Source organism: Serpula lacrymans (assembly GCF_000218685.1).
Source record: "Serpula lacrymans var. lacrymans S7.9 unplaced genomic scaffold SERLAscaffold_5, whole genome shotgun sequence".
NCBI classification, from domain to species: domain Eukaryota; kingdom Fungi; phylum Basidiomycota; class Agaricomycetes; order Boletales; family Serpulaceae; genus Serpula; species Serpula lacrymans.
Window position 1 is genome coordinate 1120114 of NW_006763294.1, and position 12405 is coordinate 1132518.

General features: G+C 46.6%; 8 protein-coding genes across 8 annotated transcripts; 6 read left to right on the forward strand and 2 right to left on the reverse strand.

Moving 5' to 3' along the window:
* Positions 1-158: 158 nt before the first annotated feature.
* On the reverse strand, positions 159-1585 carry SERLADRAFT_463490 (uncharacterized protein; the record flags this gene model as incomplete). The annotated part of the gene is made up of 4 exons (XM_007316540.1): positions 159-486; positions 545-1080; positions 1136-1326; positions 1379-1585. The coding sequence occupies 3 exons, from the start codon at positions 1493-1495 to the stop codon at positions 546-548; spliced, it is 843 nt and encodes a 280-aa protein (XP_007316602.1).
* Positions 1586-1635: 50 nt separating this feature from the next.
* SERLADRAFT_463494 (uncharacterized protein) lies at positions 1636-2834 on the reverse strand (the record flags this gene model as incomplete). The annotated part of the gene is given in 2 exon segments (XM_007316541.1): positions 1636-2794; positions 2812-2834. 1 exon segment carries the CDS (start codon positions 2690-2692, stop codon positions 1742-1744), a length of 951 nt encoding a protein of 316 aa, XP_007316603.1.
* Positions 2835-3039: 205 nt separating this feature from the next.
* On the forward strand, positions 3040-4440 carry SERLADRAFT_463497 (uncharacterized protein; the record flags this gene model as incomplete). The annotated part of the gene is made up of 3 exons (XM_007316542.1): positions 3040-3286; positions 3351-4150; positions 4202-4440. The coding sequence occupies 2 exons, from the start codon at positions 3200-3202 to the stop codon at positions 3972-3974; spliced, it is 711 nt and encodes a 236-aa protein (XP_007316604.1).
* A 179-nt stretch (positions 4441-4619) lies between these two features.
* Positions 4620-5798, forward strand: SERLADRAFT_463500 (uncharacterized protein; the record flags this gene model as incomplete). The annotated part of the gene is made up of 3 exons (XM_007316543.1): positions 4620-4982; positions 5049-5236; positions 5290-5798. 3 exons carry the CDS (start codon positions 4923-4925, stop codon positions 5723-5725), a joined length of 684 nt encoding a protein of 227 aa, XP_007316605.1.
* Positions 5799-6002: 204 nt separating this feature from the next.
* On the forward strand, positions 6003-6892 carry SERLADRAFT_436246 (uncharacterized protein; the record flags this gene model as incomplete). Its single annotated transcript, XM_007316544.1, has 3 exons — positions 6003-6122; positions 6184-6371; positions 6427-6892. 3 exons carry the CDS (start codon positions 6003-6005, stop codon positions 6890-6892), a joined length of 774 nt encoding a protein of 257 aa, XP_007316606.1.
* Positions 6893-8670: 1778 nt separating this feature from the next.
* Positions 8671-9209, forward strand: SERLADRAFT_463502 (uncharacterized protein; the record flags this gene model as incomplete). The annotated part of the gene is made up of 1 exon (XM_007316545.1): positions 8671-9209. One exon carries the CDS (start codon positions 8714-8716, stop codon positions 8948-8950), a length of 237 nt encoding a protein of 78 aa, XP_007316607.1.
* Positions 9210-9393: 184 nt separating this feature from the next.
* On the forward strand, positions 9394-11114 carry SERLADRAFT_414476 (uncharacterized protein; the record flags this gene model as incomplete). The annotated part of the gene is made up of 6 exons (XM_007316546.1): positions 9394-9662; positions 9716-10177; positions 10242-10364; positions 10599-10623; positions 10974-11041; positions 11076-11114. 6 exons carry the CDS (start codon positions 9543-9545, stop codon positions 11112-11114), a joined length of 837 nt encoding a protein of 278 aa, XP_007316608.1.
* An 857-nt stretch (positions 11115-11971) lies between these two features.
* On the forward strand, positions 11972-12357 carry SERLADRAFT_436249 (uncharacterized protein; the record flags this gene model as incomplete). The annotated part of the gene is made up of 2 exons (XM_007316547.1): positions 11972-12057; positions 12114-12357. The coding sequence occupies 2 exons, from the start codon at positions 11972-11974 to the stop codon at positions 12355-12357; spliced, it is 330 nt and encodes a 109-aa protein (XP_007316609.1).
* Between the last annotated feature and the right edge of the window lie 48 nt (positions 12358-12405).

Consider the following 12405-nt stretch of genomic DNA (forward strand, 5'->3'; position numbering starts at 1 on the left):
TCCTGAGACCACAGCCTGTCACATTTCACGCAGGATAAGGCGTGTCGTGCTGTACAGTTCTCAGTGTGATAATGGAGACTAGCTCTGAGTCGCAGATCAACGCCAAAACACAGGATCGTTGATCCACGCTTTTAAAAGGCGGATTTCTTGGGCAAGGGCGTAACATCTCTGACGATAGATTGGTGCTAGCTGGAAGTGACCAGTTACTGGCCTGACTGGCTGCTAGCACATCTAACAAGTTCAAATCCAGTTCTGGCATATGTTCCAGCTGACCGGTGTTAATGTGACTTCGTAATATCGTTTTCAAGTCCGTCATCATAACACCACCATCCAACGAGGCGCACAGGATACGTTGGACTACGAAATAACATGAAGCCTTGGTCCTAAAATGAATAACAACGATCAGATAGTAGACTCAATCGTATTACCATTAAGACACGAGGGACAGCACGGAGTGAATCAACGTCGCCCGAGATAGATGATAATCTGAGCCGATGGAAGGACTTCAGTTATGTATACACTACAAATTGACCGGTAAACGTACGTCACCTGGGAGCGCTGTCTAGAGCACTCAACCCAAAGGTCTCAGAGGCAAGCCTGGAGGCTTCTGATACCCTCGGGGCCCTACTCACTCTCCTGAACGGGGACTCGCTGCGTAGCGCGCTATGTGCCTCTTTCCTCGAGGTGATCTTCCCACTATCCGAGATCAAGCTTGAAGACCGCATCAATGGGGTCGTTCCAATACGGTGAGGTAAACTGCTCTGCCTCATCGGTCTTCGACCACACCGAAGCTTTTCTCTCAATTGAGAGACGCGTATCGTAGTGTCTAGACCGAGGGCGTGGCCTTCGTCCATAGATAGGGGCTCTGCGCGCTCGCACAACTCCGTGTACGCCGATAAAGCCCAATTGGAACGTATATCAAATTTGCGCGAAAGAACGATCCGGTCGACGGGGCTCATCGGCAGTGTTTCCAGATGTCGTATGGCAAGTGCTCTTACATCGTCAAACTCCCACCGAGTCGCTAGATGTAACACAGACTCCCATTCGCCTGCTGTGCGAGCCTTGTACACACCCAGTTTACTAACCTGTAAGGGTCAGCATGGCATCCAAGCGAGACATTTGGTTGAAGACGAACGTAGGGTACAGGATCCACATCAGGCGCTCAAAGTCAGTGCTACATATCCCAGGAAACCGCAATGGGTATTCATCCGAGAATCCTTCAACAAGTTCAGGGTTTGCAGAAACAGGCAAAGAGAATATGTCTGCGAAAACGGTCGAATGCCTAATGAACGTAGATCGGTGGACATGGAAGAGCAATTCGTCAACCTGTAACTACACATCAGTGCCTTTGCGCATGTGTAGAGTTGTTGAATGCTACCTGTATCACAACGTTACCATCCTCTAGATAGTATTCAGGGTGCCTCACTGGACTTGTAGAAGGCAGCTCGGCACCACTTGCATCATCGAGAAAGCTAGCTTTCCCAGTTGCATCCATGAGTTCCGAGACGTCCTGGTACAAGTCAGTACATTAGCAACTTGCTCGGCAACAAAATGCTAGTCATCGAACACGTGAGGAGAGCACGGTATTCGTCCGAGAAGAGATTTGCACGTCATTCGCTTGCAGGATTTACAGTAGACTGGTAAAAGACAATATCATTCGTAAAAAGGCTTCACATGATAGGGAAAAATAAGAATATTGATATTGTTTGATAATGGAGAAACAGGTCAGACACCCATAAGTTCAAAGTTTGTTAGCATGTCTTTCGAAGTTCTCTTTAAAGGTTTGAAAGGTATCCGTACCCAGGATGGCAAAAATGATGCGATGGAAAGAACCCTTGAAACGCGCACCTTCTACAGTCAACAAATCCGCCCATATCTTTGCCACAACATCAACACCATTCCGAAACACTCCAGTTCCAAAACTCCCCAGTACGAGATTCTCTGCTCCTTGTTGCTCACATAAGAAAAGAATGCGAGCCATCCTCTCCCTCATTACTTTCTCTATCTTTCTCTCGATATCCCTAGGATCCTCGCGACCGCTAAGATTCTTTCTCACTTGCCCCGCATTCACCGCAGCACTAGTAATCACGTCGATCTCAAAGGGTTCTGTCCAGTCACCGGCGTCGTTTCGAAAAACAATGATTGAGGGGGAGAAGATCATGGCATGGAAATAGAAACCGCCCTTGCGGTCTGCCGCATGAAGGGTGTAGAATTGCTGTGCAGTCTTCACCATAAGAGATGGGTATAGCGTTGATGCACGGGCGATAGACTCTTCCTGAGCCCGAGCGCCATTCAAAAAGCCTCCACCTGGATGTGTAGCTGATGCAAAGTTGAGCACGGCTATCCTGCCATAGCTCGTCGACTGCGAAGATAGTGTGTTGCAGAAAATGCGAGCTGCATCGATGGTGGACACTTCCAAGATGGCTATCTCAGTCGTTTTAGCTGGAGCATTGGGGACTCTGCGTGGAAGATTTTTTTTCCAAGTAGAGAGCAATGACTCTGGGGCGTAATAGCGGGTATTGTGGTTTGAAAAGTTCACTTTGGCGGCGAGATCGTGGGAGACATTGTTGGCTGCGACGATAGAGCCACGTTCTATCGCTTGCAACGTCGTTTCTGCTATCTTTTTGAGATTCGGTTCCCTATAGTCGCCATCATCGTTCGCTGTTTTAGCTAGCTTGATTCCGGATACCATTGCAGCCAATGTAAGAATCACTGTAATATGGTTGTCTGACTGGCTCGATAGCGTCGAACCCGCGGACCATATAATCCCAAAACAGACTCGAGTCAGCTGCTTCTGGACCAGTGTCAGTATCGATATGGTACAAGTCATTCATAGTCCTTGTATAGGGGGCGAGCTCAATCATCGATAAAGTCTGGATAGTTGACACATCCAGTATGGTCACCATGGACTTGGAAGGACTCAGCTTACTCCAAAATATGTGGTTTTGACACGAGGAAACACCCGATCGTAGTGCCGTGCCAAGCATAATGGTGGTGGAATTAAAGAGTGGAGGCACATTGATTACTCGAGTCTTTAATTCCACAGTTTCTAGGGGCCTCAACGCAGACTGTCGCGTGGGCTAATGATTCACCGATAAACGCTATACCGCATTAATATCGAATAACCTTGACAAATACCAGCATCGATTACGAGTTCTCAGACCAACGACCCCAAGGCAATTAGACCTCACACTCCATAATGGCAGACAAAACCGAGACTTCAGTGCAGCCTCCAAGTAAAGTGGAACAAGATCCTGTTTTTTACTTCAGTGATGTCACATTTCAGGTGAGCACACCAATAGCTTCAAGTTCTTGATTATAGGATAGCACTGAAAATATTATGTGTGTAGGTGGAGAACTCGCTGTTCAAAGTACACAGGCTTCCTTTTCAGCAAGGCTCGAAAGTATTCCGTGAGATGTTCCAGCTTCCGGCACCAGAAGGTGGAGTGGCGGATGGGTGCGACGATGATCACCCTCTGCATCTGGAGCAAATCAAGAAAGAGGACTTCAAACAGTTTCTAAGGGTATTGTTTCCGGGGTCAGTGATTTACGAGGCCCGGTGCATTGTTAGCTGGACATCTCATTCTTCCAGGCCTTACAAACAAGAAACACTTCCAGCCACACTCGCAGAGTGGACATCAGTCCTGAAACTATCCACGATGTGGGATTTTGACGTTGTACGACAAAACACGATAAAACAGATGTTCTCGATGAACCTTGGATGTGTGAGAAGGGCAGTTTTAGCGATAGAGTATGACATCGACGAATGGTTGGTTCCCGCACTCAACGAGCTGGCCAGACGAAAAGAGCCCATCACGCTGGCAGAAATGGCGCACATGGGCGCAGAGCTTACTTTGAAGATGGCGGCAGTGCGGGAAAACGTGACGTATGACTGGAACTGCCTTAAGCTCGGGGAAAGAAAAGCGGAAAGAATTGATTTCTCACCCAAAATCAGGGAAGTTCTGGGGCTGTAGGGAGTTATGGGTGGAACATTTGTTCTCGGTGTAGAGGGCAAAGAGCGCTTCGTGAATCGAACAGCCCCTTTTAGCGGCGAGGTCATGGGACAACACGTTGCTGACTGCCATCCTCGTTGGCTCTTTCGTTGGCTTTCGTTGGACACCAAGTATGATATACTGGTGTTCATTGGATTGTAAGGAATACTATCATATGTATGAGGACATGAATCTAACATGTTAGATAGCGAGCATGTTACTGTAGCAATATACACCCCGGGACAAATACCGACTTTCGTAGCCAGCGGGCTTGGCTGACACGCTTACCCAAACTTCATTCTGAATCAGGCGTCAATATTGATAAGGTGCCAGTCATACGCTATCACAATCTTCTCAATTTCACGCCAAAAGACTGAGGTATCGATAAGGGTCTCAACGATCCAGTATATTATCATACGCTTCCGCTTGTAATTTGAGTGGGTGTACCGATATTCCGGGACTTTCAAAACGAAATATTCTGCGCCATTCCTAGGAGTGGCGGGGTTAGGTAGTTAAGTAGGCATATCAATCGAAAATTCAGATCACCGCGGTTCCCTTTCCCTTTCCGTTTTTGTATGATCAAATGAAGATACGGGCACTAGTAGACTAGTGATAGTATGTGTTCCTGAGGCACGAGGCATACATGCGTTATTCATAATTCGAAATCATCCTAGATCACTCACACGCAGAGCGATTCCCAGAAGATTGTACAATCGACGAGAACTGTATCAGGCCAGTAGTGACACTGATATAGCACTGCTTACCCCTTTCAAGGGACATGTAGAATACCGGGCTCCGAAAACTGTACTTCGCTGAAGTTCGCCGCATTAATATTGCTGGGAACCTCTGGATCCAGCGCTCCTGTTAGCTCTCGAACCTCCTATATAGCAATAATCAACAAGCCCTATACTTCAAGAGCAGACGTCAACGATGAATGAACACGCTGAGCGAGACAAGTCGTTTTATTTCAACGACGACGTAATATTCCTCGTAAATCATGCATTTTTTTTCATTCTAGATTCAGTGCTGGAGCGCCGTGCTGACGCTTCACTTTAGGTGGGAGGGTCATTGTTTAAAATACCACGTAAACCGTTTGAAGAAGGATCGGAGGTCTTTCGTGACATGTTCCAACTCCCTGTCTCAGCCGGCTGCGCTGCTGAAGGTCACGATGATTCAAATCCCATTCGTTTAGAGGGCATCGAAAAGGAGGAGTTCAAATATTTTCTGAAAGTCATGTTCCCAGCGTTAGTGGTCTGTGTTGTAATGAAGAGATACCGACGAACTGACAAGCTATCAGGCCAGAGTTCTCAGAAGTCTCTCTTACAGAGTGGACATCAGTCCTGAAGCTATCGAAGCTATGGGCATTTGATGCCATGCGAGAGAGAGCGATAAACGTCATGTCGACTATCGCGATTCCATGTGCAATGAAGGCGTCGCTTGCTATCAATTATAATGTTGATAAATGGTTGTTGCCTGCATTAAATGACCTGGCCAAGCGGAAGGAACCCATATCGATAGAAGACGTGGAGCTTTTGGGAGTACAGGTTGCTTTAAAGATGGCTGCCGTCCGAGAGAGTGTGAAAGCATCCGATTATCAGCCTAAAAATGGCCCAATAAGGTCCGGTTATCTACTGGTCGGGGAGAGGGACGCAAAATATGTCAATTTTACGCACAGTATAATGGTAGTCCTTGAGAGTGAGCTGCGGGAATGGCAACATCATGCGACGCCATAGTGTAAAACAGGCCAGATTCAAATAGAGCTGTCTCAATGTCCTTTTTTTTAATAGCATATCTTATACTGCATTGCGAAACCTAGTGTGAAATCTACAAGATCTATCGATGGACAAACTGAACGAATGTGGTAGCACTTACTAAAGTCTGACGAAAACGTGCCGTTGAGCAAACATCGCAAGGTTTACGCGTGTCGACAATATTTAAACAGGTGGAATGAGCTAACGTGTAGACCAAGAGCGTCCTCCCTGACCTGCACTAACAAAAACTGAAGCCAACATGAGCTACGAATTAAAAACAAATATAACCACAGAAAATTGGCCCCCGCAAGAGATACCAAAGGATCCAGAACCTCTTCAAAAAGACTCTATGTTCTACCTCGACCATGTCACAATTCTTGTGAGTGCAAACAATAGCTTTTCGTCTTCTTTGAAGAATCTGAAAGAAAGAGGTCGTTTAGGTGGAGAACGCACTATTCAAAGTACCCAAATACCCCTTCGAGCAAGGGTCAGAAGTGTTTCGTGATATGTTTCAGCTGCCGATAGCGGAGGGCAGCTTGGTGGACGGTTGTGATGATAGCCATCCCTTACGTCTGGATCAGATCAAGAAAGAAGACTTTATACAGTTTCTGAAGGTATTATTCCAGGGGTAAGCGATCCGCAAGCCCTATTATATTGCTAGCTAAACTAGCTTACCCCCATAGACCTTACAAACAAGAAATTCTCCCAGCTTCAGCTGTGGAGTGGACTTCAGTCCTAAAACTATCCACAATGTGGGATTTCGAAGTGATAAGACAAGCCGTCATTCAACGGATGTCGATTATGCCTATCGAGTGCGTTGAGAAGGCTGTCTTAGCAATGGAGTATAAGGTTGATAGTTGGTTGATTCCGGCCCTCAATGAGTTGGCCCAACGAGCGGAGTCAATTACAGTAGCGGAAATGGGGCGTCTCGGTCCAGAACTGACCCTGAAGATGGCGGCTGTACGGGAAGGCGTGCGAGAGCGAAAAGGTCCAGTTAAACGATCGAAAGGTTCGGATCACTGTAGAAACTGCGGGAGTGCTTTTGTGCAAGATTTTGATAATAGTTCTAATTTTGAGCTTGGAGAAAGATGCATTGTTAACCTTGATTTCTCCTCGAAGATACAGAAAATACTCACTAGAAATATGTAGTCCTTGATAAGACATTTGGGTGGTGCGGTGGTGTGCGCGAGATACATTTTGTCTCGTATAAATTCTTTGTTATCCATCAGTGCGGAAGGAAACTAGGGGAAAACCAATTGTAGGGAATCGAGATATTTACAGTGAGTGATAGTCGATTAATCCCAGTGGTAGTACAATGATGTAACTTGGGTTTTACATCGAAGACCGACTATTGATATTATTTGTCAATGGTAACCAGTTTCCGCATGTTTGAGACTGGCGCAGTCCACGTACTTGTAGTGTATTCGTGAACTCCGGATCGTCTATACGAACAGAATCTGCCGACCTTGAGAAACCGCAACTTACTTTGTAGGATGAAAAAGCCTAAGAAACAGTTACTCAGCAACAATTGCGTTGCGGCGGCTTTTTAAACCATTTAGCCTGGAGCCTGAGAATGAGCGGTAATATTTTTTTTAGAAGTTGAGAAGACCATGGTCGACAAACTACCAACAAGTTTACCGCACCAGACCTAGGCTGAGTAAAACATATTTTATAATAGAAACAGTATAATTCTTAGCACATTTCTTTCGGGCAGCCGCAGTAGAGCAAAAATAGTTGTACTTACTAAGGGAACACAGATGAGCCAGCTATTATGCTGGGACTCATAGGTATCTCAGTACATAGTTTTGTGTAGTTTTCTGCAGTCACTGTGGGATGAGTTCAGGTGATAGTTACGATATTTGAGGGGACCTGCGAATATTTAAAATTGGACTTGCTAAATGATCGTGATCGGACTTGCTTTTTTTTATTTACTTTTCAGGGCATCGAGCCACGTGGCGGCCAACTAGGGGAGCACTGATCCAACAGCGTTTTCTTCCAGGACTTCTTGCACATTATTCACAGCGGCGAGTAGACTTCTTACAGGCAGCAATCTTACTAGGAAGTACGATGGACTTGCGAACGAGCAATACGCACGGTGTTCACAATATTTTCCAGAAGGCACACACAGGAGTAGGAGAAATTCAATTACCCTACAAGTCCCCTTTATAAACACCGTCTTTGCGAATTTGGGGCAAGTATCACTCGCGCGCTTCTATCGTCAAATTCGTGACAAGAATAAGTAGTCACTGTAAGAAGCGATTTTTCCTTCCATTCATCACCATTCCACCACACCTGCAAGTCTACCATATACCAATACTCACCATGCTCCGTTCTCTTGAGCCGCTCGAACAGGTGAGTACCGCTCATCACCCATACACACCCGTTTGGACACGAATCCCATTTTGAGTTTACAGAAATTCAGGGAGGTCGAAGAGGAGCTCGAGCGGCGTGCATTCAATGAGGAGGAAGAGATACCTGAAAGCCCAACCTTTGAGGCCACCCCCGGACCAAGTTATAGGCATCGACGGAAAGGAAGCGTGTCTATATCTCGTTTCGGTCTGGTGAGTCTATGTCTTCGTTCTCAAAACATAGCTTGACAGCGAAGTAGCCCAGTGACATGGAGGACAATAGTAAATCCGACCCAATAGCACCCTCTCCGCTGGCGACGGTCGCACACAAGTCCAACTTTTATCACACTTTAGCCAACGTAAGTTTTGGGTACTGAGTTATTGCTCGCGATAACAAAAAGACAGTCGGGCTGATTGCGGCATATTCCAGCCAAGAAGTGTCGAGTCATTCATTTCCGAGGGCTCGGAGGGTTCGGAAAGCCACATAGAAGACGAACACCATGTGACCCAAATGCGAAGGATAGCAGGTCGTCAAAGTTTGTCAAGGACCATGGGATCAATTTTGTCCCGTCGTATCGAGCGCTCTCGATCCCAAAATGTGCTCTCATCGGGAGGGACAAGCATGGTCATCGGGGTGTCTGTGGAAGAAGCTACCGTTGACTCCACCCATCCGCATCATCACGACAGACGTTCCACAGCCTTTGCGAGTCCTGAAACAGCGAAGTCACGCCCACGTGCATCAACGCTAACCATTCCAGTCAGTAATTCACCCAACAGCAATTGGATGTCGAAGGCGAAGGAGTTCACGCAAAGAATCAGACGAAAAAGCAACATAGGCCTGCCGACCGAGCAACCATGAGTTATATGTATGTCACGATTGTGCCTGCATTATGTTTTGACCCGGTGCACTGGATATTCGTCGAACCCCACCTTCATGCAGATCTAATGATTGAGAATGGATGAGTGGATCCGAATTGTTGCCACGCTGAGGTCCGCGTTGGCCTAGGGATTTATGCAATATTTTACCATCCATCAGACTCTGTATCTAATTTTTCTTCATGTACATGTGTTATCGAGGGGAGGTCCCCGGATATTAAATCATATTATCCTATAAACTGCTAACTGTGCCCTAGACTGAGTGTAGAGGGCTATTTAAGTGGGGGAACGATCACGTGAAGGCACATGTATGGGCGTCGAGTTACGTTCACGGCTTCTTGAGGAACTCCTTCTGGAACTGACAATTGACAGTAAACGCCCGGGCTACATCCGGTGTAGACACAAATGTCATTTCGTTTACTTTCCGCCGTATCGAGGCTGATGTCCTAGATAAAACGGAACACTGCAATCACTCCATTCCTGCGTAATTCGAGCTCCCCTCAAAATTCGCTCAATCATCCCTCACTTATTGTGTGGGTCCTTGGTAGAGTATAGAAATCGCCATCCAGATAACGATGAATATCGCACACACACGAGTGGTCGACAGATGCACGCCGCGAGATAAATTTGCTCGCAAGCATATCTCTTTGTTGAGCACAGCTCGCGCCAGCACCGACGATTCTCTTCTCACACCTGTAAGTTCTAACTATTGTCTTTTCCTTGCTCTCGCACTAAGCTACTTCTACAGCCAAGTTCTCCTTGGGGCAATGACGTGCGTCCCCGACAGCGTTCGCGTTCGCATGCAGCCTGGACTACAGATTGGCGTTATTTGCCAACACCTATCCGCCACGCTTTCCGACCCGCTGATCTTGATCCACCAACGCCACAGGAAAGCCCAGAGGATGATGGTGATGCACAGACGATTTCCCTTGAAATTTTCGACCGTTCTCTGCGCGACGTCGAATTTGACCCTACATGTCTTGATGCCTTAGACAATCAACTTCTACTCTCCCCTACCGACTCTTTCTCAGACGTCTGCTGGGCAGAGGCTGTCCGCGACGATACCGTCACTGTGCTTCAGCCTTTGCAACCTCGAATACGCAAAAGCGACACTGTGTACTATAATCGTAATAAGGTGGCAAGTGATGAAGATCCTTATCATGACTGGGATGAAGACTTCTCGGTAGAGGCCCACGCCGTGCGCAATACTGTAAGTCGGAAATTTTGGAAAATCATGTGGCGTTCGGTGTTCTCAATCATATTTTATTCTGTAGTCTCCGCCACCGTTGTCTTCAGTGCCGCGTCTGAGCCCGTCGTCTTCACCACCTCTCTCACCACGAGATGCCGTCCTTGCAGTCCTGGAATCTCGTTTCCTGTACCACAACGCCAACGACTCGGTTCATTATTTTCCGGTCCCTGTACAACGCCATCGGGTCCAGCAAAAAGCCATTGAAGCCACCCCTTCCATCTCTTCCGGTGCTTCTAACAAAACGCTTAAACGTTTCACCAATGCTTGCACTGCGTCTTTGAGTAGTCGCCGTCGATTGAAATCAACAGTTTGATGTCAAACGTCGTCTGGTTTGTGCTCCTTTCTATTTTCACTTTCCTGCATTTTTTTCTTTTCCTTTTAGAAATCCATCATGCTTCAGTCATTTCGTACGTTCTACACTAAACACATCGTTGTATCCCTTCGCTTTCCAGTTTTTGCATACCCACATCATCTGTGTCCGTTCTTTTGCCACTGCATTGCTCGTTGCTCCATCCACTTATGAATTATTGCGTTCATTATTTTCTGTTGTGTCTGTTCCCCTGCCCTGACTTGTCTACATTCCTTAGTTTGATGATAACTTACCTTATTGTCTTTTTTACCAACGGGCAAGTACATAACCTCCCATGTTCTCGCTTCAAAATTGGGCCTGTGGCTCACTTCGATGTAATACACCCTCTCGCACCACCGAGACGTCAAACATAATGCTTCTGCTTTACGTTTTGGATTTGCTATATAGAACGTTCGGAGGCTGTCGCAGAGATGATTTGTGAATTTCGTCATTATGGCAGGATCAGAGTTCTCGACGTCAGTTCCTCGAGATTTTGATCCTGGTTACTAGGTGATGGTCCATGGTGTCACGACCCACAACGGCCACTAACGTCGTCGATTTCGTTGGTTATACTTGGGCCCAAGAGTGGCCCCAAGTCGGATGACATCATGATATCACTGGTGTTCTGACGTTGACATGGCGACATGGTCATATATCCAAACGATTTACTTCGCTCGAACGCTCGGCCCCCCCCCTTTGTTCTGCTCGGTGGCTATCATGATCTGTATTCGCAGGATCCACAGAAAGACAAGTTACGTGTGATATGCTGAAGCACAGGCACACGCTGTACATTGGGAGTTTGATTCAGACCCGAGAACGTTCCTTCTTGGTTTTGCGAATGGATGGTCATAAGGTGTGTCATTCATGGCCCCAGAGGACTGATGATTGGAAACCAGAGAAGTCGTGCGTGATAGAGCGAAGTTGAACAAGCCGTATTAAATGTAATCGTCGCTACACAGGGATATATGAATTAGTCAACGAGGGGGGATGTAACCAAAGGAGGCCTACCACCGACTAGAGGAGTGATCGATCGCATTATGATCATTTTTGGTAGGGATAGGAGAAGAATGTGCATGAGGCTGCGTAATCAAGTCCTCGCGAAAAACCTGAGAGGTATCATTCACTCTAGGATCTTACGCTGATTTCGTCAAGGCATGACACTATACACATACACGCGTTAACCCATCTGCTTTGTAAAGCAGGCGGTACCTTGATTAAAAGAGTATAAATTAAGTCTAGAAAACCGAAGAGATGGATGGTTAGAGGTGGAACCAATGGCATAAATGACGAATCAAGGTACTTGCGACGATATATTCATCCAAAAGAAGGGGTGGTTGGTGTATAACGCTAACCACGTATACTAATAAGCATAACGTAGTCAGAACTTTCGAAAGAAAATTGTTATTATGGACGGCAGTGCTCTAGAATTGATTAAAAAGGGTGACTTCAAATTAGAGATCCTGACTGAGGTACGGATGCGCGTAGAGAACCGGTGAGTTAATCTCATAGTCATTATCGGGAGTAAGGGATTTCGGTCTTGGCCGCTAGCGAGACGAGGAGAGCATTCTCGGGACAGAGGAAAGCTGGGAACGAACAGCCATCTGGCCTTATTGTGGGGCTGTTTGGCTTCAAAGAGTGGATGGGCTTCTATCTGGGTGGCAGAAGTCATCTTCCTGAATTCACCATATTATCAAAAGCCAGTCCGGAATCGAGTGTGGTGCTTGCTGGGTTGAAGTATCGCTGTGATATTAGTGCCATATTGAATTACGCAGAACGCATTCTGGGTACCTAGAGCAGGCTAAAGAATATAGTTTTAGTGAACTGGGTGTTACAGAGCGAT